Raw genomic sequence first — 25,927 nt, 5'->3', positions numbered from 1 at the left:
GCCATCAGTACAGCGCTCACCTTTCTGCCACGCAGCCCCACGCCGACAGCCAGCCCCGGCACTCACCCGTGCTCTGCGTCTCCAGCAGCTTGTGCATGGTGCTGTACGGCCCTGGCGGGATGTTCAGGCTGGTCAGCGTGCTGCTGCCGGCCCCCACCGCCGCCTCGCCCAGGCTCTTCTCCTTCAGCACCTCGTGGGAGGTGCTGGGGTGCACCGTGGGGTACACCTTGCCGCCCCCCATGCCCCTGGGGACACCTTCTGGGCTCGGCAAGCCGAGAGCCGGCTGCGGCAGGGCCGGCCGGCAGCGCAGCGGCTCCACGTGGCAGTCGGCGTGGTAGATGCTGTGCACGGACTCGGTGGTGCCGGGAGCGGCGCCGGGGTTTGGTGCCGACGGGGGCAGCATCAGCCGGTTGGTGCCGTTGTGGAGGGAGCCCGTGTCCACGTCGCTGATCTCCGGGCTGGCACGGGGCGCCCGCAGGTTGCCGTTGCCCAGGTGGTAGTGGTGGTGGTGATGGTGGTGGTGGTGGATGAGGTGGTGCACCGAGGACCTCTTCCTGGCCCGGCGCTTGCCGGCGTGCCGGTCGGTCCCCGCCTTGCCGGTGGGGCTGGCGAGGAAGCCCATCCTCACGCCCGCCACCCGGTAGACCTCCACGAGCTGCTTGCTGCCTTTACGGGCGATGTAAACCAGGTACTTGAGGAGCTCGTCGTAGCAGCTGCCCGGCTCCGAAAAGCTGGCCAGGGTGCTGGCGTTGGACAGGTAGCGCACCCGCTGCTCCTTCATCAGCTGGCTCTCGCGCTGCTTCGTCTCCGAGAACTGCGTCGCTATCACCACGAGGCAGAGGTTGATCATGAAGAAGGAGCCCACCTAAGGGGACGGGAGCCATCAGAGCCCCGTGTCCTCAGCTCTGCCCACCCCACGCCCTTCCTCACCCTACACCACCATGCAAGGAGCAGGGAACAAACCCCATCCGGCCCCGGTGTCCCCCACTGAGGACCACCAGCCAGGACCACAGCACGCCTGACTCATCCCCTAGGACAAGGCCCCCAGGTCCCCACCCCGGGGACTCCCACGCCAGGGCTTCATGGAGGACGTCAGAGATCAAAGGCAGGAGGAGATTATTTTGACAAAAAGCTTTTGCTCTTTTAAGATCGTGTTTTTCTCTCTCCGCAGACAGCAGTTGTAATTATCGCAATTAGTGGCATTACGATGAATGTGCTGAGCCCTCCTGATAGGAGCGTTTTTTCTGGCAGTGTGTGGGTAGCTTGCGAGCAGATCCCTTTCCCCTGCTAACGGGATTTGCGGGTTACTGTTACGCAAGGGCAGCGGCAGTCTGCATCCACAGCTTTGAGATTTTATTTCCAACCAGGGTTTTCGCAAGGTCCTGCTTTCTGCAGATGCCAGCCTGGATCACAAGGAATTTCTGATATGCTAATGGGCTGCCACAAACTGCTAACAGTGCTCGCACGGCACCCGGGAAAGCACTGTTTGTCCTTCTTCTCTGTTGTTTTGGGGAAGCAGAGACCAAGGGACTGCTTCTTTTCTGGGGGAAGCTAATAGATGAACCAGAAAAAGCATCATGGGCTAAACAGCCTCCTACCTTCTCATCAGGGTTTGAGTCCTGGTTTGACGAGGACCAGAAATCCCCACAATGGTCTAATGGAGGACGTACAGCTATTTTGCTCGATTTAGTCCAATTAGACAGGAAGAAAGGGACTCATCTCACTTATCTCAGCTACATCTGAGTGAGGCACCTAATGATCCTTTAGAGTCAGGAGAGGAATAGGCACATCAAGTCTGCAATGCATCTAATTTATTTTGAATGTCTACCTCAGGAGCAGATGAATCAGCCCCTTAAAGCACCTATTTTTCTCCCTTGATGATAAAGGGAGTCTAGACAATGAGCTCCTCCACTCGCAGGAGACACCGCTGCTCGCGTAGATGAAGCCCATGGTGGAGCCCACCCCTCCGAAACCCTTTGTTGGCTCCTCTGTGGGTGGTCTCGGCTGACGCTGGGAAGTGTGGGTGGGCTGTGGGCACTCATCCCTTCCCTCCTTTCTTCTTCTGCTCTCTGAAGTTTGGGGCTGCTTTCCCTAAACGCCCCCTCTGCACCGAGACCCAGCCAGCTGGGCTCTTCGGCACGGGGGAGCCTATGGCCAGCCTCCTCCCTTCCAGGGCTCTAGACCAGACTGGGGAAATTTCCCTGCTTTTAAACTTAAATTCAAGAAGGCAGCAAAGGGAGAGGACCTCGGAGGACAAGGAGAGAAGTAGGAGAAGCAACAGCAGTGTATCTACCATAGCTTACGTGCACCTTCCCTTTGCAGCACAACGCAGCGCTGTGCCCAAGCTGCACATCCTGCAGGCTGGTTTCTGCTACGTGGGACCAGCCTCATCCCCTGTGCTATCCACCTGCTCCTCTTGGCCACTCCACCCCCTCCACAACGCCTGGAGACCCCCCCCATCCCCGTGAGGCCACTCACGATGATCAGGAGGATGAAGTAGATGAAGTTGTAGAAGGAGTGCGCGTCCATGACGAAGTACATGATGTCCACCCAGCCTTCCAGCGTGATGACCTGGCGGAGGCAGGAAGGGAACACCAACCCGGTGAGGCTCCGTTACAGCACCAAGAGAACAAGCAACATTTCTCCTGCCTGGGCCAATCCTGACACCCCGTAGCCGGTCTGGGAGCAGTACAGGACACCAAGGAATCAAATCCTGCTCCCACCAGTGCCAATAGCCACATTGCTGGTGGCCCCCCGTGAGGGCTGCATCCAGCCCTTCTTTTCCAGCTGGATCTAAGGCCAATGTTGCACTTTGCAGAGGGAACAGCAGGCTCTAGGCTCTGCTCTAAATCAGGACACTCCTACACCCACACAGCGTCTAGGACCAGGCTTTTGTCCACGGAACCATCATCAAAGCAGGCACCAAGCTGTCTCCCTGCCATTTCGAGTATCCTTGTGCTACTACAGAAGGTCTTGCTGGTGCACCACAGCCCTGGGAATGGGGTTGCACAGCCCCACAACATCTGGGGAGGCACCACCAGCCGTCCCACCCCTGTCCCGTGATGGTTTTCACACCAGGCTCACCTGAAAGATCGCGATCCAGGCGTAGCCGATGTTGTCGAAGTTGATGGCACCCTTGAAGGGGTTGTGCTCCCCGGCTGAGCAGTTGGTGTAATACTGGTTCCAGTTGACACAGGACGTGTTGGTGGTGTCGTTGTAGGAGTAGTAATCCAGGGTGCACTCGAGGCCCTCCTCCCGGCGCGTCGGGATGCTGCGGCAGTAGCGCATCCCGTTCTCGCGGGGCTGGGAGCAGATGAAGGGGTTCTCGTCCTCGTTCTCCGTCTGGTAGTACCGCTCCAAATCCACCGCGTAGGGGCTGAAAGGGGCCAGACAGGGCTGGGGTTTGCACACCGACTGCGGGCAGTCTGCCGTGGTAACCAACATGGTGACAACAAAATGACATCTTTTATTCTGCATTGTAAGGGGTTTTTTTGTTTGTTTGTTTTTGCTTAAAGCCCCCTGGGCTTTCTGCAGCCCCCCTGGGGAGCTGATGTCCCTGTCAGGGCTTAGGGAAACTGAGGCAGTGCACTCGGTCACTCAGCAGGTCGCTGGCAGGGCTGGGACCCCTGATCCCTGCCCCATATAAACTCTTCATCAATAGAAGGGGGGAAACAGAGATGGAAATAGAGGAGTAGAAAAAGAAATCAGACAAGAAGTGGAAGAGGTTGGTCAGACCGGTGAAGCACCGCTGTGTAGTGGCTTTGGAGCAACCCCTCTGATGGCATTACGAAGAGTCTCTCCATCTGGAAGACCCACAGCATTGACCTGGGGCACTAAGAGCAGGGCTTAGCCCAGCAGCACTTCTCTGAACCCTCTTTGCTGCACTAAGATGGAAATTGGCCATTTTAAGCTCCTGTATCTCCTGTCCTAGTGATGCTGAGCGCAGCTTAGGGAGACTATGCACAAGGACCTCCCAGGCCTTCCTAACACCAGAGGCATGGCCTCAATCTACAGTTCAGAGCCTGTTCAGCCCATAGATAAGCTATAAATTCCCTCTGAGGGTGGTCTTACCACAGCAAGCATGGCAAAAACACTCAGAGAGATGAAACAACCCATGGCCGGCCAGAAACTGGCTGCTTCCAGAGCAAGAAGCTGTCTCCTTAATGCCGCCACTACTCCCACTAAAGCTCGCAGAGATATTTTTAAGCCTAGTTCAGCCCAGTTAAATCCTGCAGAATTGCCTTTAATACCCTTCAGAGCTTATCAAAACCACTGGAATTCTGGCTCAATTAAGCGGCACCCAAACCTGTAGCTCGGCTGGAGTTACCCAAGGGTGAAAGAGTCCCCCTGCCCTAATGCCATTTACTTAGCGGGGTCCTGCCCTGGTAACGGTTCCCCTAATATCCCCTGGGGGACACAGCCTGCAGGGGGGTGGTAGATGGTCGGGGGATACGTGGGAGAGGATAAGAGGTGCCTCGTGCCAGCTCTAGGCTTGAGAGCCCGTCATTATCCTCTGGTGTGCAAAGGGAGAGCCTCTGCCTTACACACTCGAGCATCCCGGTGTGGATCCAGCTGGATCAGCGCCGGGGAGGCTGCGTTTGGAGGCGAAGCACTGCGAGGTGACAGTTTTGGAGCTGCTTTGCATCTGAGAAGCCCTAATTACAGCCCCCAAGGCTGCCAGGCTGGGATGCTCCTCGCAGTGCTGGGCTCCCGGCACTATTTGCAGCACTATTTGCTGTATGTGAAGACAACCAAATCACCGAGCACAAACCTGGGGGCTGGGATCTGTGAAAAATTAGCACTTTTAGGCAGGGACTGTCTCCTGCTCTGAGACTAAGAAGTGTCTAGCATCATGAAGTGTGTGCCCAGCTCCATCAGCCTCCCCTGGGGCTCAGGTGGGACCACAAACGCCATACCAATAAGCACTCCCAGCTGCTGGATGGGATTCAGGTCCCAGCATCCTGACGAATGCAGAAAAGGTCACACGTTAACGATATGCTGAATTTAGAAAGCCCCAGCTCTTAAGCCTGGTTGTTTTCTTGGAGGCTCTTATCAATCACAGAGGCTTCCCAGCACCGGCCGAGGGCTAAGGGCAGCACTGCGGGATGCGAATGGCAAATTGCTGCAGCTGGCCTGGCTCCATCCATGTGCACCATGGTGGGATTCGTGGTGGCATTTCGGAGCAGGGACCGTGCACAGAGGACCGGGACTTTCTGCTGGACAGCCCCAACGCCCCCCCATGCTCCAGCCATGGACACGGCCGCAGGACTCACATGCTGAAGTTCTCGGGGAGGAAGCAGCGATTCCTGAGCAAACCCGCCCACAGCTGGACTCCCACGATGCCGAAGATGAAGAAGACGAAGAAGCAGAGGAGGAGGACGTTCCCCAGCATGGGCAGCGTGTCCAGGAGCAGCGTCACCAGGATGCGCATACCTGAGGGGAGGAGGAAGCGGTCATCGAAGAGGCCATCCATGGCCCTTGACCTTTTCCTTTTCGCCTCCATCTACACTCCTCCTTCCCCTCTGTTCTCATCCCGCACGTGCTGCAGGTCCCCGCAGCTCCCTGGCCCCACCACCCACTCCAGGTACCCCCGTCCAGCCCGGTCCCACTCCCAGGCACACAGCCCACCACCTTACCCTCTCCTCTCCCTTCCTCCAGTCCCCATCCCAATTCCTCTTTTCCTCTCAAAGCTTTCTGCCAATTACCAGCCCCCTTCCTTCCCCGAGATCCGACTCTGACACCCCCCTTGCTCAGCCCTATTGCTTTCCCCACTCAGGCTGTATTAAATTTCCCTTCCTAACTCCTCTCGTCTACCCTAAATCCCCTCTCTTCCTTCAAACACAGGATTTTCTCTGGCAGTTTATTCTCACGAGCTCAGGAACAGCCAGTTCTGTAACAAAGACAAATTGATGGTGACTTCAACTTGACATTTACACACAAAAAAATTGATTTTATCTGACATCTCTGTAATATTCTGCTCATCTCTCTCTCTCCTTCCTTCCCCATCTTCTGCATTCTCTCACTTGCTTACATTGATTTTCATTTAAAGGAACCCTTACTGTTGCTCCCCTTACTTTGATACTTCAAGAAGCTTTCTGATGCTGTCGTCTCCTCCATCAGGTTTTTCCTTTTACTCCTCTGCTGGGGAGCAACCACCATGAGTCAACTCCTAATTAACTGGAGTGACTTTCCGTGGTTGCTGCATTTATCATCATACAAAACTCTCCTCTTTCTTTCCCCACCTTATATTTCTATCCCATCATAACTACGTTGCACAGGAGCCAAGATGAATTACCCGGGATTTGAAAACACATTAAGGGAGTTACATCCCCAGTCAGGCAGTGGCAGATAAATTCAGCCATCCGTCAGTTCAGCAGCGGGGAAAAAACCCATCACAGAGAGGATTCGGAGGGTACTGTAACATCTGAACCAGCAGCAGCGAGCCGGGTTCAGAGTCGGGACGAGAAAAATAAAGAGCCCAGGCACTTCCAGCACAGAGCTGGAGCTGATCAGTGCTCACTGAGGCACAGGGGTTCATGCCTGGAGGCAATTTGGCTAAAACAACGCCGAATCCAGCACCCAGGGCTGCAGGAGCAGGACACCTCTAACAGCCGTACCCACACCTAGCACACCCCATCCTTGCAGCCTCAGGGGGGACGGGGCTCACTGGCTCTCTCCCACTGCACAGCAGGAAATCTGAGGAATGGGACAGGGTCTGGGGGGTTTGCAATGGCCAAGGCAGCTCTGAGCCGTGGCCCAGGCTGCCTGCTGCGATGCTGGAGCTGGCAAAGCTCTCTCAAAGAGGAAGGAAGGTCTTGCAACGTGTCCTGGTGCTCCCTGGGTACTTCACGAACCTCAGAGCATCACTGCACTCACAGGAGGCTGTGAATCCCCCAGCAGCAGGACTCAGACACTTTGCTTCCCAGGGAGCAAAAGGCTTGGATGAATTATTTTGCATTAAAACCAATATCTCAATTCTTAGGACAGGAGAGGGATCTTCTCTAGGTGAAACCAGCAGGCAGAACTACATGCGGCCATCAGTTTGAGCGTGGGATGTGCTAAATTTGCAAAACCAGGGGCTCTTTATGCTGTGGCTGGGGTACTTGGGTGAGCACCCAGGCAGCTCTGCAGGCAGGGTTTGCTGCACAGACCCGCTGTGGGGAGCAGAGCCAGAGATGCCGCACGAGGAGGCTCCTCAGTGCCTCCCAGGGGCTGCCTCCAGGCATGACACGGTTTCCGTGTCCCAGCTCCTCCAGGAAAGGATGGGGGAGTGCAGGGAGGGCTCGGATCCCTCTGCCCACACTGCATGGGAAAGGCTGCTGGCTCTCCACCACCTGCATCCCTTCACCTTGACAGCCTCCTAAGGCCCTCTTCAGATGAGAAATAAAGGAGTCTGAAGCCAGCCCTGGGGATCCTCTTGTCTGGTGGCACGGACAGGAATATTATTTGAATTGGTGAGTGCCAGGCACTGGAAACCCAGGAGCAGTGGTAGGACCTAGACCCACCAGGGCCTGGGCGAACGTTTGGTGGAAGATGGGAAGCATCCGCATTTGTTCTTCCACCTATGGGGCACGGATATAAAGAAATTATAAAGGGAAGGAGCAAAAATCCAACTTACTGGGGACTCTGTTAATGGCCCTGAGCGGCCGCAGGACGCGCACGGTGCGCACGGCCGAGAAGCTGACGTTCTGCAGGTCCAGCGAGTACTCCAGCATCCTGCAAGGCAGACAGGGAGGAGCGTCAAGGGACTTCGGGATTATCAAACTGTACGCCAGCTGCTCACCGAGGGAATTTTACTGCATCTCTCCCCTCAGAAAGGTTTACCAGAGGAATTCATTAAGGGTTGTTTGCAGATCGGAATAAAGTCAATGAGCGCACGCAGCCGGGTCTCTTGCCTCTCTCTTGTCTGCTCTGGTTACTGCTTCTGCACAGGATCCAGGGCAGAAGCTTCTCAAAGTCCCTGCTCTCTGCGGGAGGGAAATTGCCAGACAGAGCCCTGTTTATAACGACTGATTGCTCCCATTTCACGGCTCAGCACAACGAGGCACCACCTTCACCTGACTTCGCCCACGGCTGCAGGTCACCTGTGCGAGCCCCTAGGGCAGCCCGGCACCATCTCACCCTGCTCACAACACCTTTGCTCAAGCACGGCGGGGCCATCGGCCATGTCACCGCTGGGATTTGGCCCTCGTTCCGGAGGAAATCACAAGAGACCTGCCGAAACGCATCTCTGAAGAGGCAGAGCCAGGCAAACGCGACGACCGAACCGCGAGGCTCCCTGCACAGCCGGGCTCCTGCTGCTGCAGGCAACCACAGGATATTAATCCCTTCCGAAAATTATCAAGTTCCATCTTGAAGCGAGTTGGGTGGTTCCCTCCCTCCAGCTTTGATGGTTAGCAGCCTAATTTCCAGCCTCAATTTATTCAGGGCGAGCTCACATGCATTTGCTCTTACGCCAGCGCTGCCTTTTAAGTTGCTCCTGGAGCCGTTCTGTGTCGCCGGTGTTTACCCACCCGACGTATTGACAGAGCACAAAGCACATCTCCCAGGCTTGATTCTGCAAAGCCAAACAAAGCAAGCTCTTCCAGCCCCGTCTCACAGGCAGGATCTCTGCTCCCAGCCATCTCCACCCCTGTCCCAGCCCAAATTGCCCTCACCTGCTCAGACACCGGCTGCTGGAGGAGGCATTGCTGGTGCCTTGCTCAAAGGTATTTGGTGCTGCCCCATCCCTCCCCGCCGGAGATGTGCTCTTGATGTGATCCCCAAAACCTACGGCTCCACACCTGACACAGTGATACCTCACCCATTGCCCTTGGTAGGCTCCAACGATGATGATTACAAACCATAGCCAAGACCAAAGCAGCCTCAATAAATTCTTCTGCGTTCTGGCCAGGAGCACCACACGCAGCCACCATGCCTTTGTCCTTGTCCTTTGGCCACGCAGGACGGTGGCAGGGCCATGGGGGCACGCTTGACCCCATGCAAAGTCAGCCCCCCTCTGCAGGGCACGGCACTGACCTTACTCCAGAGCTGTATCCCCCCAAGGACAGCCACCAAAGCCTCCCCAGCCTCTAACAGCTCTAAAATACCCCTCGGTGTTTGGAAATGAGATTTTCATATGGTTTGCAGGATTCTGGTAAAAAGCCCATGTCGAACATACTGCTTTTCTTTCATCCATAATTAAAACAGAGGCGAACAGCAAAATTCAGAGCAGCCCATGATTATTTGCACCAAGACAAATCGTTTTCTGATTAACGACAGCTCCAGACTCACTGCCAGAGATGAGCGTGCTTGTAATCTGCAAAGGGCATGTTGTAGAACGCGGTTTGATTTAACGTACTAAAAAACAATTATAATGTCAAATGAAAATTAAAAAAAAAATAAGGATCCCACTACCTTGAGCAAAGAGCTCAATACCAGGACCGGGAGCAGGTGGGTGCAGGGGAAAAGTCACCGAAGGGCAGCACCAGCAAGCACCCAGCAGCTCAGAGGTCTCCTTCCATGCACAGGAGGGATCAATCCAGTCCCCAACCAGCAAAGCTCCCCAGGGAGAGCGAACGTCGGGGTGCTGAGCACTGGGGAGGTGACAGGAGCATTTACCAGCACATATCGCATCAGCGCACTGAGAATCTGCGGTGTAAAAAGCCCACGATGAATCTTCAGCTCGAATGTCATTTCTGCTCAAATGTGAAAGCCCGACGCCTGTCAGAGCCTCTGCTGTGGTCCTGAGTGCCCAGCAAAGTTAAAAGTTCAGAAAAACGCTCGGCATTAAATAGGATGGATCTGCATCAGATGCTGAGACTCATCAGAGCACTCGGCAGCCCCTGGTCGCCAGAGTTATTTAGAAAGAAAGCGGAAACATTTCGGACACATTTTGGACTTTCTAAGAATACAAGCAGAGCATCTGCAAAGCCAGGCGTACGACAAGCTGCATGAAAAGAGCTGATGGATCCTCTGGCAAGCACTCCTCCCGGAGGGAGAGGTCCGGGGGCTCGCAGCAGGACAGAGACAGGGCACACGAGGGGTGGCTCCAGACAGAGCAGGGAGCAGGAGCCTGTTCCCATCCCGCCTGGGGATGGCCTGGCAGCTCGCTGGGCTGTGTCTGATCTAAACGAGATGTAAACGCTGCCAGCCTGGGCAGCGGATGGAGCCATGCCCGCAGCCGTGAGCTCTCCACCAGTAGACCCCGCAGTGCCCTGGGCGGCCGCATCCTGCCTCCCTGCCACCCGCAGAGCGGGGACAGCCAAGGACCTGGGGACACGACGCAGCCAGGGATGTGACCGAGGTGACCAAAGCAGCGTGGTGACAGATCCCACCTGCTCTGGGGCCGTGTCCCCAAGAGCTGCCTCCCCCCCTGCCATGGAGCTGCCAGGACGCAGATTTACGCTGCGCTAGGAGCTCTCCAACCCCAGGCACACAGACGCCCGTTATCTACAAAGCGCAGCAATCGGTGGGTGATATGAAGCCATCAGCGCTGGGAAAGACAAAGGCGAATTATTTAGGCGGTGCCGTATCTGTAGAAAGCCGGCATGAAATTTCCTCCTGGCCCTCGCAGGCTTCGCCGTGCTCTGCTTTTCGCTCAGGCGTTGCTTTCGGAGCCTCGCGAGCCTCACCGCATCCGTGGGCGTTGTTAATTTGAAAAATTTCCATTTTATCCCAGCCCGACGGAATAAAAATAAAAGCGGTGGAGGGAGTGCGAGCCCCTGGATCCGGCCGTGCCGCGGCACTATGAGTCCCAGCCAGGACACCTGAAAACGGGGCTTTTGGAGCAGCAGCAAGTTCAGCTCAAGCTGAAAAACTGGGATAAAGTGGAGATATCTGTCAAAAAAAAAAGTCCTAAAACTTCCAAAAAATGCCCCCTTTTTGCAGGTAGGTTTGAGTCAGCTGGGCTGCAAGGGAGGCTGCGGAGGGCTTGCTGCACACGGCAGCCTCCCTGCGCCGAGGCTGCTCTGCCTGGGGGGCTGCGGGAGGCTGGCAGGGAGCGGTGCCCAAGGCGCTCACCGAAAGCACCCCATGGCAAAGCGGGGACCCCGCGGGGACACCCGGAGGTCTGGGGTCGCTGCTGGTGGCTTGGCTTGGTTCTGCCACCGCTGCCCCCTGGGGACGAGGGAGGAGGCGCCCCGCAGCTGGCCGGCGGCACCGGTGGTGTTTCCAAGGGCTGGGCACAGCCTCTGCTGCAGTCGGCGGGGAGGGCGGCTGCACATCGGGTAATTGCATGTGCAAATCACCTGCTCACACGCACAATTACCCAACTGCTCACACGCACAATTACCTGACCGCTCACACGCACAATTACCCGACCACCAGCACCGCGCAGCCACGGTCCCGGGGTGCTGCTCTTCGGTGCCCCAAGGCACTGGAGACTGCTATGAGCAAACAGAGGGGGCACGAAAAAGTAGCTTTCACCCCCACCTTTCTATTATATTTTTTTTTAAGGGATGAAGGGGAAAGAGGAGCCTTTGCCAAGTAACACACCGGGAGGCTGCAGCAGGAGATCCCACACCCCATGCCTTGCCTTTCCTCCCTGTGCCCACCCCGTTTGCTGTCACAGCCCTGGGTGCCTCCTGCGGCTGCAGCGTGGTTCGGAGGAGCCCTGCCTGCCTCTGAAGTGCAGCAGCAGCGAGAGACGGAGGCCAGGGGCTGGGAACATCACCCACAGCATGCAGCCCGAGTGCTGCTTTGGGTACCGCAGCCGTGGGATTGATGCTCCCTGCAGTGACCCACCTGGCAGAATTGTCTCCGTGCCCAACTTCTGGCTAAAGAGCTTTTCAGAGATCATCCCGTGCTTTTGTTTTAGGTGGAGCAAGGGACTGTGGTGTGTCTCTTGCTCTCTGCTACCCATGAGCACGCCAAGGCTTTCTGCAGCATATCTCACCCCTGAAACCCAGCACTCGAAAACAGGAGGGAGCAAGACATCCTTAGGAGTTGTTTATGAAAGCTTCAGCGGAGCTAACCCTTTAATACTGCCTTCAGCACAGGGAGAACAAAAAAAAAAACAAACATTACAAGAAGTGTTCAGGAAGCAAAGGGAAAAAGAAACGGTATGTCTGCTTCAAAAGCAAGCGGGCTGCCAGCCACCTCCAGCCCCAGCTCCTCCTGAACTGTAAGCAAAATATTCCAGAAGTGTTTGACTTTGTCAGAAAGTCCTCTAAGAGGCCCGACACGGTTCCAAGGAGCAAGGCGCAAACGGGACACTTGGCCAAACAACTGGCTGAGCCCGGAGGAACAGCAGAGCCGCACAACCCAAACACAGGATGATGCACAGCCCTGCCTGCGGGGGGGCAGGAAGGCAGACGCCGACCCGGAGCCCCAGAGGAGCCCTGCCCGACCCTGCCTGGAGAAGGCAGAGAGGAGCCCTGGAGGCACCAAATCCTCACCTGATGCAAGCCCCCCTCCCGGGGAAACGACCAAGCTGGGGGTTTTGCTGCTTTTTGTTTGGTTTGATGATGCTGGCTTACAGCACAGCTTGATCTGCGGGGCCGCAGAGGCACAGGGGAGCCCTTGTCTGGCCAAAGCCAAACCCCACAGGCTGGGGGTCTGCCCAGGGAGCAGGCAGCACAATCACTGCCTTGTGCTCCTCGGCTTTCCGCAGCTCCCGGCGCCCTGCTCGGGGCAGGGGCAGAGCGTGGCCGTGGGTCCCCAGGGGGCCCAGCAGCATCAGCACCCCATGGCCATGCTTTGCCAGCCGAGCCTGCAAGAGATCCTGCATATTTCTGGGCGTAAACAAGCATCCGTCCTCGGCACCTCCGCGTCTTATGCCGCGAGAGGTTGAAATCCCATCGAGCCACCCTCGGAGGGAGCGAGCCGCCACGCAGCGCCTGGTAACCTTCAAGCGCTCCTTGAAAAAGCAAACTCCCCACATCCTCTCCTTTAAAATAAAGGAACATAATTATGCGATTCGACACTTTTTTTTTTTTTTTTCCCTTTTCCCCACGCAGCTCCGTAACCTACGGCCAAAGCTGTGCTTCACCAAGCGGAGTTTTGTCTATGTAGCGCTCCCCTCATCTGCAGCAAGTTTTGCTGTAATTACAGAGATGTGTTGCAGACATTACACTCTCTACAATTAGTGCTAATTGCATTACATTGTCACAAAGAAGTCATTTATTCTCCATGAGCTCATGAGATTGGTCTGGACAGTTTAACAGAGCTGAGAAGTACTTAACGGCACGCCGCGCAAGTGGCCAGCCCAGCACCGCCCAGCGGCACAGCTTTTGGGGCAAATACGCAAGAAATTGGTTCCTTTGCGACCACAGCCCCCGGCAAGGCCAGAAACTTCTTGAGGAGGAGGGAGGGTGAAATGGTTGAAATGCCATTTTTTTTTCCTTTTTTTGGAAGCAAGCCTCTCCTAGGCTGGTGGTGGTTACGAAGGGTTTCCGCGGGAGGTCTGCCCGCAGGGAGGAAAGCAGTGAGCAGGCAGAAGCGGAGCTGTTGTGCTGCCGGCGCTTTGCCTCCTCCTCTGCAAGGAAGTTCAGGGGCTGGGGGAGATTTGGGGCAGGCTCCGAGGGGAGAAAGGCTGGGTGAAGCCCTGACATGAGACCCATGTTAAAACCCCACTCACTTTACGGGGTATCTAACAAATCCACAGCAGCTCGGAGCATCGCCCTGGTGCCTGCTCTCCTCCACAGCTCAGCCCTGGAAAATTCCCCAATTTCCCCCCAAGCCTGTGTCCTGGGATGCTCCAAGCACGTCACCAGCACCGTGTCCCCCTTCACATTACTGGGCTGGGACGTGCCCCCGGCGTGCCTTTTGGTTTTGTCCTTAAGGTGTTTTCTACCTACACCTTCAGTCCGGGCTCTGGTCCCCTGCTATGGCAGTGGCCCTGTCCCACAGCTGTCCCCAGCACTCGGCACTTCATGGGGACAGCGAGGGGTCCTTGGGACAGCAGTGATGCTGGAGCAGGAGGCAGCGGGGGCCAGGATGGGTGGGGAGGCTGGGGGAGAGCAGCGGGACGAGCGGCCGCAGAAAAACCCCGCGTGCACTGAGGGAGAGGCTCTGCCTGCGCCCGTACAGCCAGTTCGATCCTTTGTCAGCTGAATTGCTTGTGACGGGGCCCAGATGGGAACAGCCCGAGCACACAAAGGAAAGGCCGATCATTTAGCGAGAGGCAAAGCTGACCTGGCAGGAGGCACCAAGGCGGGCAGGCTGCGAGGCTGCACAACCGCTGGAGCTAATGAAGCCGCCGCGCCCCGGGGGCTGCGGGTGCCCGTACCCACACCCGGGGCTCGGTGGGGGAAAGGGGCTGAAGCCGGACACCCCCTTCAGGTGCAGAAGGCAGGAGGGCAGTGTGACGCTTGCTGAAGCACAGCACAGCTGTGTAGGAATTAGGGCAGCCTGTAGGAACAGCAGCAGACACCCCTCATGATGGGGGCCCCGTCATTGGCATCGATATATAACTGCCTCCAAACACCAGACAAGCTAAACAGGATGGGAGAGGGCTGGGGGGGCAGTGCAGCACCCCCCCTGCTCAGCAGAGCTGGAGGCAGCCCAGCACCCCCATAAAAGCCACCCCCCCAGCACATCACACTCAGGTCCCCTTCCTCATCACGCTCAATCCTGCCACAAGAAATAACCAAGAACTAAAGAGGAATCCAGGATCTTTCAGCTCCTGCAGCAACAAGTTCCTAAGGGCGCACTGGGAGACCTGCCGCCTCCTTACTGGTTGTACCGGGCCACCTTCGCGGTGTCCCCAGCTCGTACCAGGGGCTGTAAGGGAAGCCCGCAGGCACGTCACCCCGTACGGCAGACGGCAGGCGCCCCGCTGACACCCTCGCCTGGGAAACGGCCCAGCCTGGAGGGGCCCCGCTCCTTTCCAGGAAAATCCAGTAAATTTGATCTGCAGCTCTATCAAAAGCGGGGGAGAAAAAAAAGAAAAAAAGAAAAAATAAAAAAGCGCCATTTTCCCAAAAGGTCTCTGGGCTCTCGGAGGAGGGAGGGGAGGCGAGGGCCGGTGAGCAAATCCTGTGCCAAAGAAACTCAGCGCCCTGGCCGGGGGCCAGGCACTTTTCATGTGGATTTGCAGCCCCAGCCAGGAGATTCTCGGGTGCTGAAGGAGCCTTAACTCAAACCAGGTGCCTCGGAAAGGAAAACGCTCAAAAAGGCAAACTTGGTTGCTTTCCCTCAAAAACAACAAAGAGGGCAATCACGCACATTTCACTGAAATATCCTCCCTGGAAGGCAGCTCTCCGCGCTTCAAACGATCTGCTGAACCACCCCCCCGTCGGGCAGCCCGCATGAAACCCAAGCCCCCGGCGCTGCGGAGCCGAGCCCAGCGCCAGGCAGGGTGGCCGCGCGGCACGGGACGCGCATGGGCTGGCCAAAAACTGCAGCAAACGGCTCCTGCTGCATCCCCAGCAGTGCCTGTGAGCCAGACATCACCAGGACATGGTCATCACCAGCACCAGGCACTGGAAATCTCTCTCACGGGTGATGGAGACAACCAGCGGGTCCCCCTCTGGGCTGGTGTCCCCGCTGCTGGAGAGGGTAACGGCCTCACCTTGCATGAGGGGAGGATTGGAGGGGATACCAGGGAGGATTTCTTCATGGAAAGGGTGGCTGGGAAGGGATTGCCCAGGGGAGTGGTGGTGTCGCCATCCCTGGAGGTATTTGAGGTGCGTGGACATGGCTTGGGGACATGGTTTAGCAGAGGACTTGGTAGCGTCAAGTCAACGATTGGACTCGCTGATTTTAATGATATTGTCCAACCTAAAATATTGTAGGGTTCTAGGATAGGTGGTGCTGGCAGCCCTGATGCACAACAAGAGCCCACAGGACCCCGGCACTCTCCACCCAGAGCTCCCTTTCCCCAGCCCAGGCACACGAGACACGAAGCCCACGCGGGCAGGGGGAGCACCCAGCACGCCCGACTCACCCCGCGATGACGATGAAGAAGTCCAGGCGGTTCCACGTGTCTCCCAGGTAGCATTTCTTCCCAAAAATCCCCAGCGCGATCATCTTGACTATCATTTCCACGGCAAAAAAGGCAAAGATGAAATCGTCGAAGCTCTGCCAAAGAAAAGGGAGCGGGATGAAAAGGGAGTGGGATGAAAAGAGAGCGGGGTGAAGGGCGCGTGCCCCGGCCGCCGCAGCTTTTTGCTGGGCAGGGAAGGGTCCCGCAGCCCTCCCACCCCAAAGCCACGCGTACCCAGCCGTACCTGCAGGATGCGGCAGCGCGGCGAGTCGCAGGCGATGTCCTCGCAGGGGTGGAACATGCCCAGCGTCACGCAGTTGAGCAGGATCACCAGCATGCTCACCCGCTCGAACCAGCTGCACGGAGCGAGGTCAAGGAAGCAACGGCACCAGGTATAAGCCCCCCCCCCCCCATCCCCTCGCCCCCAGGGCTCCTGCACCCTGGTCCAGGTCTTTGTCCCCAGTTTAATGGGTAGGGAAAGGATTGGGGTGATGCCAGCAGGACCCCAGGGTGCTTTGTCCCATCCGGGACACCCCTCATGCTGTCATCTTACAGCTGCCTCTCCTCGCCCTGCTGCTCCCCGGGTCGATGCACTTAAATACAAGTTTTCCATAAAATTACTCTCAAACTTTTAAATATCCCTTCCTTAACCCTTCTCCCCTCACCTTCATTTGGCACCAGGCACAAAGAAACACCCAAACGCAGTACACCAGCAGTCACCACTGAACCAAAAAGGTAATCCTTGACCTTCCAGCAAGGCGCAGAGCAAGAGCCGCTGCCCATGGGTCAGATTTCGGGGTTTTTCACGGAGACCCTGCCCGCTGTTCGGTACCCGAGTGGCAAACCGGTGGTGTGTTTTCCCCATGGTGACATCAGAGGCCGTGGCTAATGTGAAAAACGCTATAAAATTAAAGTTGCATGGCGAGACCGCTGAGTGCTGATATGATGGATTAAAAAATTAAATTAAAAGAATGATATAAACTTTTAGAAAAAAACACACCATTAATTTCCTCTCCTGGCATTTCACAGAAAAGCACTTTAACAACATTACAATTTTCTATTAACTATGTCACAGCTTATCCCAGGGGCGTTTCCCTGAAGCCAGTGATTGAACTTTTCATTCCCAGTCCAAATTAAGGCTGTCAAAAACATTAACCGGCCGCCTAAAAGGCTTAGGGCCGTGAGGCCTCACAGAGCCCATCCCCTGCCCAAACGCTGCCTCTCAGAGCAATGCTGAGGATCTGGGCTGCTGGGACGGGCTTTGAGCACTTGCTTGGACAGAACAAAGTGCGTTGCTGCAGCAAATCCTCCCGGGGAAGCTTCGAGCATGGTACTGAATCTCCACATCCTTCTTCCAGCCAACTCCTGTCTGCCAAGGGCACGAAGACACGAAACCAAGGAGCTGTCACCACCAGGGTTATCTGCCAGCACGAGGGCTTCCAGCTTCGGGCAGGATGCTCTGGGTCTGGTTGCATTCAGGAATATTTTAAGCCTTGACCTCCAGCAGCAAGGGGGAAGGCAGAGCACTTCGAGCAGGTGCCCCAACCCGTGCCCGGTGTTCGGGATGTCCTTGCCCGGTGGCTGCAGGGTCTCCTATAGGGCTGAAGCCTGGAAAAGTGAATTTGGAGGGGAGAGGCTGGGCTGGAAGCTCCTGGCCCCTGCTCTGTGCTTGCCTTTGGGCAGGATCAAGCTGCCCTTTAGGCAGTTCCTCTCTGCACCTTCACCACCTGGTAATTAGAGGTTTGCGTCTCATTTGGGGGTAACAAGGGTGCCACACTGCAGCTGGTGGCCGTGCTGGGCACGGAGACCCAGAGGTGACCCTGGGACACAGACACCCAGAGGTGACCCTGGGACACGTGTCCTACGAGGCTGACCAGCCCTGGCACGAGGCGAGCAGCGTTCGGGGAGCTGCCAGCAGCTCGGCACCTGCACCCAAACGGGCACAGCCCCCGTCAGACGAGAGCTCTCACTGCGACGCGGAGCCGGGTGGTGTTTTGGAGCCCGTGCTGTTGCGTTATCAGGCTGGAGAAGGAAAAGGTGTGGGGGAACCAGCAGGTGCCTGCCTGGCAGGGCGCAGGGCCAGAGCACACAGCGCCGCAGGACGACCCCGCTCCGATTCCTGCGAAATCACACGGGGCTGAGTCACCGCCCGGCCCCTGGCAATCTGGATCCTTTAATCTGAAGAAGTGTTTACAAGATATCGGAATAGAAATTCCGACTGTCAGGTCGCAGCTACGGGCTGGAATATTTATCCCAAATATAGCCCTGCGGGGGCACGCACGGAGGGCGCGCTGCAGGAGGGGGCAGGAGGCTCCGGCAGCAGCCGCGCCAGATCCGCAGGCGTTCCCTGGCCTGGGGGGGCTTGGAAAGCATCCACGGCTCTGCCAGTGATGAACTGCAAAGCCCTTGAGAAAATAAGGAATTAAAAAAGAAAAAAAAAGAGCCTGCAAAATCCCAAATTGGTGACAGAATGAGTGTGCGTCTGACAAGGGCTGCGTGAAATATTCAAGGAGGAGGCTCAGAAGGAGCTCGCTTGGTCGGATGGGAACCCAACGAGACAGACAGACAGATGGAAGCTTCCCCAGCCAGGCAAATCCTTGCAAATAAATTCTTTCCCGTCGGCAGAAGACGGGCCTGGATCTCCCCGTGTGGCCGAAATGAGAACACGACCTGGGTGTGAGGCCGCTCCCTGCCTTCGCTGCCACGAAGGGCAGCGCTGGGAACAAGCACCCCTCGGGTGGAAAAACAGCCTGGGGAGAGAGGGGCTGGGAGCAGGATGGGATTTCATCTGCTGCTGGCATTTTTCTTTGCCGGGCTCTGACCGCAGACCCACTTATCAGCACATCGCTCCCTCAGGCAAACACATTTTCAGTCCAATATAACGCTTCCCCCTGATTAAATATCCCCGGGGCAGGGCCGGCACAGGAGGCTGCTGGTGCAGGGGGCGATATGTTAATGTGCAGCTGATAGATCAGAAGGTTGGGGGTTATTTTATTTTTTTTTCCCCCCTTTTTTTTTTCTCCAGCTGAATGAAACTTCAAGCTCTTTCTTCTGCTAATGGGATTTTCAGAGCCACACAAAGTGCTGATGGCTACGGCTTTGTACCTACTGTTGTTTGAGGGAGAGGCTGACAAAGGAAAACTTCAATTAGCAGCAGCAGAAGGTGCTTTATTGAATGCTGCTTTCTGCTGCTGCCTCGGCAGCGAAGGGGCAAAGCCAAGCGGGGAGCACGGGGCTTTGGAAGCCCCACACGGACCCCAGTGCTCCTCGCCATGCTGCGTGGTGCCACGTCGGGACCGTATCCTGCCCCAAGGCACTGCTGGTGCCCTCCTGGTGCAGGGAACCTGTGTCACACGTGCACGACCAACGCTCACCATGGTCCTCTCCATGCCACGGGATGTTGCAGAGCCCCCACTTTCGGTGTCGCCTGCTCACCCCAAGCCATTCTTAAAACACCACAATTTTTACCACCGGCTCGGTCAGAGCAAAAACGCTCACAGGTGCTCCGTTTCCAGGAAGGTACAGCAAGACTTTTGCTATGACCTCTCTCTTAAAATTTAAATAATGAAAAGCACAAGGAGGAAAAAATAAAAATAAAAAATGAAGCTGAGCTAGGAAAGGAGCCTAGCTCAGGAGCCCTGAACGAATGCCCTCAACCACCTTCCCCCGGCACCACCTGCGTGCGCATGGCTGAGCACGACCTCCCGTAATTAAGAGGCAAGAACCCGGGATTCAATTAGCCAGCGCTACCCAGCTTAATATAATCAAAAGAGAAAGATATTGCATTATGCTCGCTATGATTCGGTTGCAGAAGTTTGGATCAAATTCGCCAGCCAGGGAATTAAAAGGGACGCTGCTGCTGGAGGGCAGCGGCAGCCGCGCTCCTTGGCTCAGGGGCAGCAGCACCAGGACCTTTCCTGGGCATTTCCCTCCTGCCCTGCAAAGTTTTTGCTCTCTGGGACAGCGGCTGCTGTTCGACAAACCTGCAGAAAGCGCTGGCGAGGCCTGGAAGTTTTTGTGCAAATGTGATGCGAAAATTAGGTTGAAATGACAGCCTTCCCCTGCAGTGCCACCGAGTCCCACCAGCTTAGGAGCGACGCCGGGATAAGCCGCAGACGTTAATGAGAACGGAGTTTTAGGCTTCGTTCCTATCATCAATTCCAGAAATAGCCCCTTTGACAAGAGCATAATGGGACTTCCATGGTCTGGCCTTTGGGGGAGAGGGAGGCGGCAGCCACCAAAATCCTAAACCATTAATTCAGGCCGCTCGCGAGGGAAGTGAAAAGCCCTCGGAATTAATCTGAGGATGGAAATAAAAACCCCTTCCCAGCTCTGCCGCCCAGGCCACCAGGAGGAGGCTCCGAACGTCACGCCCGGTGGAAAGGTTATAGGACTCCTGCCGCAATCCTACCCCAACCCTGCACATTTAATTGGGTTTTATTTCATTTTTAACAGTATTCCTTCAAAACTGAGGCCAGCACCCACGTCGTGCTTGCAGCACATACAAGAAGCACCGCAACCCCTGGGAGCTCTCCAAACATCACGGTGCCAACCCAAAAGCACGGCCGCGGTGTGGGGACAAGCAAGGACACATGAACTGGTGGCAGGGGTGACCCGTGCAGATATCATCCGGCCTCCCGTGCTCCCCCCTTGTCTCTCAGACCGCTTCCCCCGCAGCACGGCTGGCCCCGGGAGGTTGTTCTAATTCATGCGGCTTCACAATTAGACCTGGGAAACCCAACCGGGGCGATTATTCATGCCACAGGGTTTGAAATTTCATTTTTTTTTCCCCTTGCAGCCGTTGCAGGTGCTGCACCACGGCACCCCCTGCACCACAGCCACACCGAGTCCCAAAGGTAACCAAAACCCCGCAAAGTGCCCCAAAACGCCACCGGCGCCCATCAGAGCGCAGGAGGCGTTCCTCACTGCTCGGTGGGGAAGCAAAACTCTTTAACAGAGGAAAATAGGAATTTCTGGGATTAATCGTCTTAATCGCCTTTTCATTTTCTCCCAAAGATTTCCAACCTGTGCTGCCAGAGGAGCTCAGAGGAGGCTTCCCCCACCTGGGAAGCGCAGCCGCTGCTCCAGGGCAGCGCGGCGCCTGCTCAGGTGATGGAGGGAACAGGGATGCTGTATTCAGAGGGGCTGAAGCTTGATAAAAAGAGATGTTTTGTCAGAACAAGAAAAAAAAATACTGACAAGGCTCTTTTTTGCCTGACTGTTTCAGAATTGTTTCCCCTTTGCCTTTTTAGATTCATACTTCAAGCTTTTTTTTTTTTTTCCAGCAACCAAAAGGGTTTAAAATCTTACTGCTTAAAGAGAAAAAAAAATGCAGATAAAAAGAACCCTGCGAGCTGAGTGCCTTGCATAATCCCCAAACTTCAGGAGCCGGAGCTTTTAAGCCAAGCTCTGCATATTGCTCGCAATTAGCTCCTGAGCTGGGAGGGCTGGCACGGCCGCGGGAACGGCACTGGGGGGGAAGCTGTTTTTGTTAGGAAATTAAATGACACGATAAAATCCCAAGCCAGAGCACTTTGGTGTGAATTTATCCTGGATTCCCATTCCTGTCCTGCTCATGCCTGTCCCAAAAAGGGATGCGGGAGAGGCAAGGCGGAGGCTTGGTGACACCCATTAGGAACCGCCAGGGCTGCAGGGAGCCCTGGGTCCGGCTTCCCACACCGACAAACCCCAACCTCTCACCCTCTCCATTCCCATCACTGTTCCAGCACCTTCTGCTGACATTTTGTGGCCATGGGGTCAGGCTCCTGTCCCCACCGCCCCGTCCCCCTGCCACCCCATCCCCTGTGGCTCCCAGCCCAGCCCGTTCGGAAGCCCCAAGGAGCAGCACCGTCCCCAGCAGCTCATGCGTGACATCCGACGAGATGCTGTCGTGAGCAGCAAAATCCTCCCTAATGGACTCCCCCGCTGCAGGAGGACCAGGGTCGCAATTTAGAACTCGCTAAGTACGCTGGAGCCATCACCGGTGCTTGATAATATATTTAAGGCTTCTTCTCCCACCACACCTTAAGTGTGGAGTGGATACACACTTAACCCCCAAATACAGAGCTTTTAAATGCACTGGCTGCAAAGTGTCCCTTAAAAAAACCTGCCCTTAAAGCTCGCTGGTGACGGATATGGCAGAGCAGCAGTGCTGGCTGCTCACCCAGGAAATATTCCCAGCAGAAGGCACCGTCACCTCCCAGCCACGCATGCTCGTGGTCTGGGGGCTAAACCGAGGAAATCCAAGAGCTCGCTGCAACACAGCTTTCCCTCGTGCTCCAGCAAACAAGTGCAGCAACCTGGTGCTCTGCAAAGCAAAGCTCCCGTGCGCAGAGCCTCCCGCACAGCTCCGGGCACAGGCTGGCAGCAGCAGGGCAAGGGTGCCCCGAGGAGCCCCAGAATGAGCCGTGCTTCCTGCTGCGGTGGGCAGTGCCCGTCCCCCACAGCCTCCGCCTCGCGAGGATGCTCGGGATATCTGGGATACTATCGGGTTTTCACCGTCCCCGATTCAGCTTGCTGCATTGCCCAAGACAAAACCGTTATGCAAGGCTTCCTAAACAAGTTGCGGTGAAATCTTTACAACATCCTACACCGACACGTCGTTGGGATATGTCACATATTTGTCTTATTTTGTTCCTTCTTTGTCCTTTTTTTAGTCTCCTACTTTTTCCCCCTTGGAAGTACGCTGGTTCCCATGGCAACAGTGATGTTATGGGTATGGACAGAGCTTCGGTGACGTCCACGAGTTGGGTATAAAGGCGGATTTATGTAACGTTCGCGGAGCACAGGAGCGGCAGCGATGCCTCTGCGCGGCCACACGTGTGGCACGAGCGGTCCCGTGCCGGGGACTCCGCAGCGGTCAGCCAGGCTCAGACCAAAGAGGGAAGGATGGAGAGGGCAGGGCACAGCAGAGGAGATCCCAAACACATGGGATGGCAGATCAGGATAAAGTACAGATAAATAGATTTATATGTTTAGGGAAGTTGCTTGGAGAGCATCCCCTGCACTTTGCTGGGAGGGGAGGGCAGAGCAGGGGCTGGGGCGGCAGACGAGGAGGGAAACCCCTGCAGCCAGAGCCCCCAAAGAAGGCACGGGAGGCTCCCGCAGGCTTCAAAGCTTGAACAGAACAAGCACATTTCCTATTTTCACACAGCTCAGGATTGCCTCTCCCCACCACCTGCCCTCCAAACAGCATCCTCCAGGCCTCAGAAAGACACAGGCTCCACGCGTTCCCTCCTTTCTGAACGCAGTGGAGCTCACACTCTGGGGTTTGTCCATTTGCTCTCCATGGACAGGGTGAAAATCAGCTTGGGAATGAGCAGAGGAACAGCCCCGGGCAGGGCAGGCACGGCGGCGGTGCCACAGCAACCTTCCCCGCTGCGCCGGCTCCAGCACGAGCTGGGAGCACCCGGCTCCAGCCACATCTGCTGCGGCAGCTCCCTCCTCTTTCCCACCCTGGTATTTTAATCACAGAAGGGTATGAGCTCAAAGCCCCCGAGGAAACCCAGCCAAGCTCTGCAAAAAGCTCAGAGGACAAACCCAAGGGCAAACCTGGCATCACGGAGCAAGGCGGGGCAGACGCTGTAGGAACCAGCATCGCCAAGGGGCGCAGGTGACACAAAGCTGAAGCAGAGTGGGGGCTGCAGACCCCGTGTCCCCCCCCCCTTTTCCCTGCACTGTCACCAGCGCCCTGCCCTGGGGACACCATTTGGGGCCGCTCCACAGGGCAATCCCTGGGGATCCTCAGTTGCTACAACAGCGACGATAACCAAGCTGACAGCCTCCTCTGGGAGTCCAGGGGAGCTGTATCCAGCCACCAAGCCCTTCCCACTTAGTGGCTTACAGCAATTAACGCCGGGTGTCACTTTCCATGCAAAGGTGTTTGCATGGAAAAGCTTTGGGGCAATTCAAGGTACCCACAAAGTTTTGGCTATGTTTCTGACCTGGCTTCAATATATATATATATATATATTTAGATATTTACTAAGTCTGAATGACGACAAGTTTCCAACTGGACTGCTTCTGTTTCACTTGGAAACAGAGCCAACATTTCCTCTCTAAAAAAACACCAACACAAAATACAATATTTCATTGCAGGTTAAGTACTTAATTAGACAGAGACCATCTTGCACGCTTCAGATTTTAAAGCCTAAGACCAAAAATACAGAGCGCTTCTCAGCGCAAGCTTCCGCACCCGGCTGAGCATCGAGAGCATCGCCCTGCGGGTGGTGACAGTGGCAGCGAGCACCTCGCGCACCGGCTGGGGGCAGAGCTGGTCCCCCCCCCAGCAGCAGCAACATACCAAATTTCCCCAGCTCCGAGGGGACGTTTGAAGCAGCGGGTGCTGCCCGGGCACGGTGAGACAAGCGGGCAGGAGCACGCCGTGCGGTGCTGCCCAGCCGCTGTGCGAGCAGCGGTGCCCAGGTTCCTGAGTCACTCCTCCAGGTGTCTGCAGGCGACATCCACGTGCGTGAGCGGAAACATCCTGATGCCGTGCCAAAATACCGCGGTGACTAAACGTGACTAAATGCCAGCACAGGATGGGGATCTTGGGGGATGAAGTGGTGCACAAAGCTCGCTTCCCAAGCTGGCTTCCCAAAACTTGCAGCGCAGCGGGCGCCTGCAAGAACCAGCTGGGGGCTAGGGCAAGGCTCCTTCCTGCACGCTTGGTCCAGCATCTCATTGCTCCCTGTGCGTAAATCTTTGTGAAACTAAAGAATTTCCCCCAAATAAAACCCTGCAGTTTCTTCTCCATTAATAATCTATTACAAGCCTCGCTGAAATGGCTGCAGGCTCCAGCTCGTGCCCTTCGCTCTCCTGCCCCCTGCTCTGTCACAGCCTCACCTTCCCCTCCTGCTCCCCATGCACTTCTCACTTCTGTTATCTGCGGCTGAAGCTCTCAGAAACAGCTGAGAAAGCTCCAGCCTCTCCATTCCAGCTGATCACCGCTACCTCTCCCAGTCCCAGGTGGTTTAATCATCTGCCCTCTAATGCAAAATGTGTGTTCCCCTTCCAAGGAATAAATCGAAAGTCAAGGAGGAAGCAGAAAATAAAGCCGTCATGCATGGGGCTACTCGGTGTCTGTCTTCTTCCCAGTTCCATTACTGCTCTGAAGGAGGCCTTGGTGTTACGGTCCCATCTTTAGCAGCTGCTCCGCTTTCCCTCCGAACCCTGACGATGGGGCCCTAATGAATCCCGCAGCCAGAAGCAGGGGTTTTAACCACCACAGCAGCACCTCGGACGGAAACCAGGCTCAGAGCATCTCGCAGCGCTGACACCCATCTGTTCCCTGAGCCCGTGAGCCCTGTCGGCGTGCGAGCACGGGGTGGGGGGACCCGGAGCTTCCAAGCGCTCGCGATCCATTTGCACCTCATAAAATTCTCATTGCCTATGCCTGGAACAAGTGCAGTGACCGCAGCATCCCTCATTAAAAATACCATCGTGTTCTGCAGCAACCTCGAGTGCCGCTGCCGGGGCGCAGCACGGGCAGAGCTGGTCCGGGACGCGATGGGGACGCAGGAGGCAAGTGCCTGCTGCAACCAGCACCACAACTGGGTGTACAACTGGGTGTACAACTGGGTGTACCACCGCAGCAGGTGTACCCCCATCCACACCATGCCTCCTTTCATTCAGTCGCACAAGATGGTTTAGGAGCATCCAGGCTGGGATCCATCCCTGCAGCGCTGCAGGTGCAGCCATGCGCATCCCGAGCACGGGGGCTGGGGGCTGCCACCACCCCCATCCCCTCCCAGCCCCACACGGCTCCCACCCCGTGCCTCTGGCTGCGAGCAGTCGCTCCGACTGCGTGTAAATGCTCCGGGGAGCCGAGTGCTGCCAGCAAACACATTAGCGGGAGCAGAGCAGCTGGGGGAAGGTCGGCTTTGTGCGCCTTGCCAGGCTGCCTTGCTCCTGCCTTCGCTCTCTGCGGCGGTAAGCAGGGAGGGCTGAGCAGGATTAAAGGTTGCCATCCTGATCACAGGTATTTCTCTGAGCACTAATTGATTGTCCCTGATCTGGCCT

The 25,927-nt window shown here is 56.2% G+C and overlaps 1 protein-coding gene across 1 annotated transcript in view; it reads right to left on the bottom strand.

Annotated features, from left to right (window-relative positions):
- Positions 1–25,927, bottom strand: part of CACNA1G (calcium voltage-gated channel subunit alpha1 G) — a 127,926-nt gene that overhangs the window by 79,535 nt on the left and 22,464 nt on the right. Inside the window, 7 exon segments of the mRNA XM_035342699.1 lie at positions 67–865; positions 2,479–2,571; positions 3,085–3,376; positions 5,274–5,433; positions 7,619–7,716; positions 15,869–16,002; positions 16,152–16,263. Of these exon segments, the coding sequence (XP_035198590.1) occupies positions 67–865; positions 2,479–2,571; positions 3,085–3,376; positions 5,274–5,433; positions 7,619–7,716; positions 15,869–16,002; positions 16,152–16,263 (1,688 nt within the window).

The sequence above is a fragment of the Oxyura jamaicensis genome, chromosome 18 (assembly GCF_011077185.1).
Source record: "Oxyura jamaicensis isolate SHBP4307 breed ruddy duck chromosome 18, BPBGC_Ojam_1.0, whole genome shotgun sequence".
Classification (NCBI taxonomy): domain Eukaryota; kingdom Metazoa; phylum Chordata; class Aves; order Anseriformes; family Anatidae; genus Oxyura; species Oxyura jamaicensis.
This window is presented reverse-complemented; position numbering and strand designations above follow the sequence as displayed.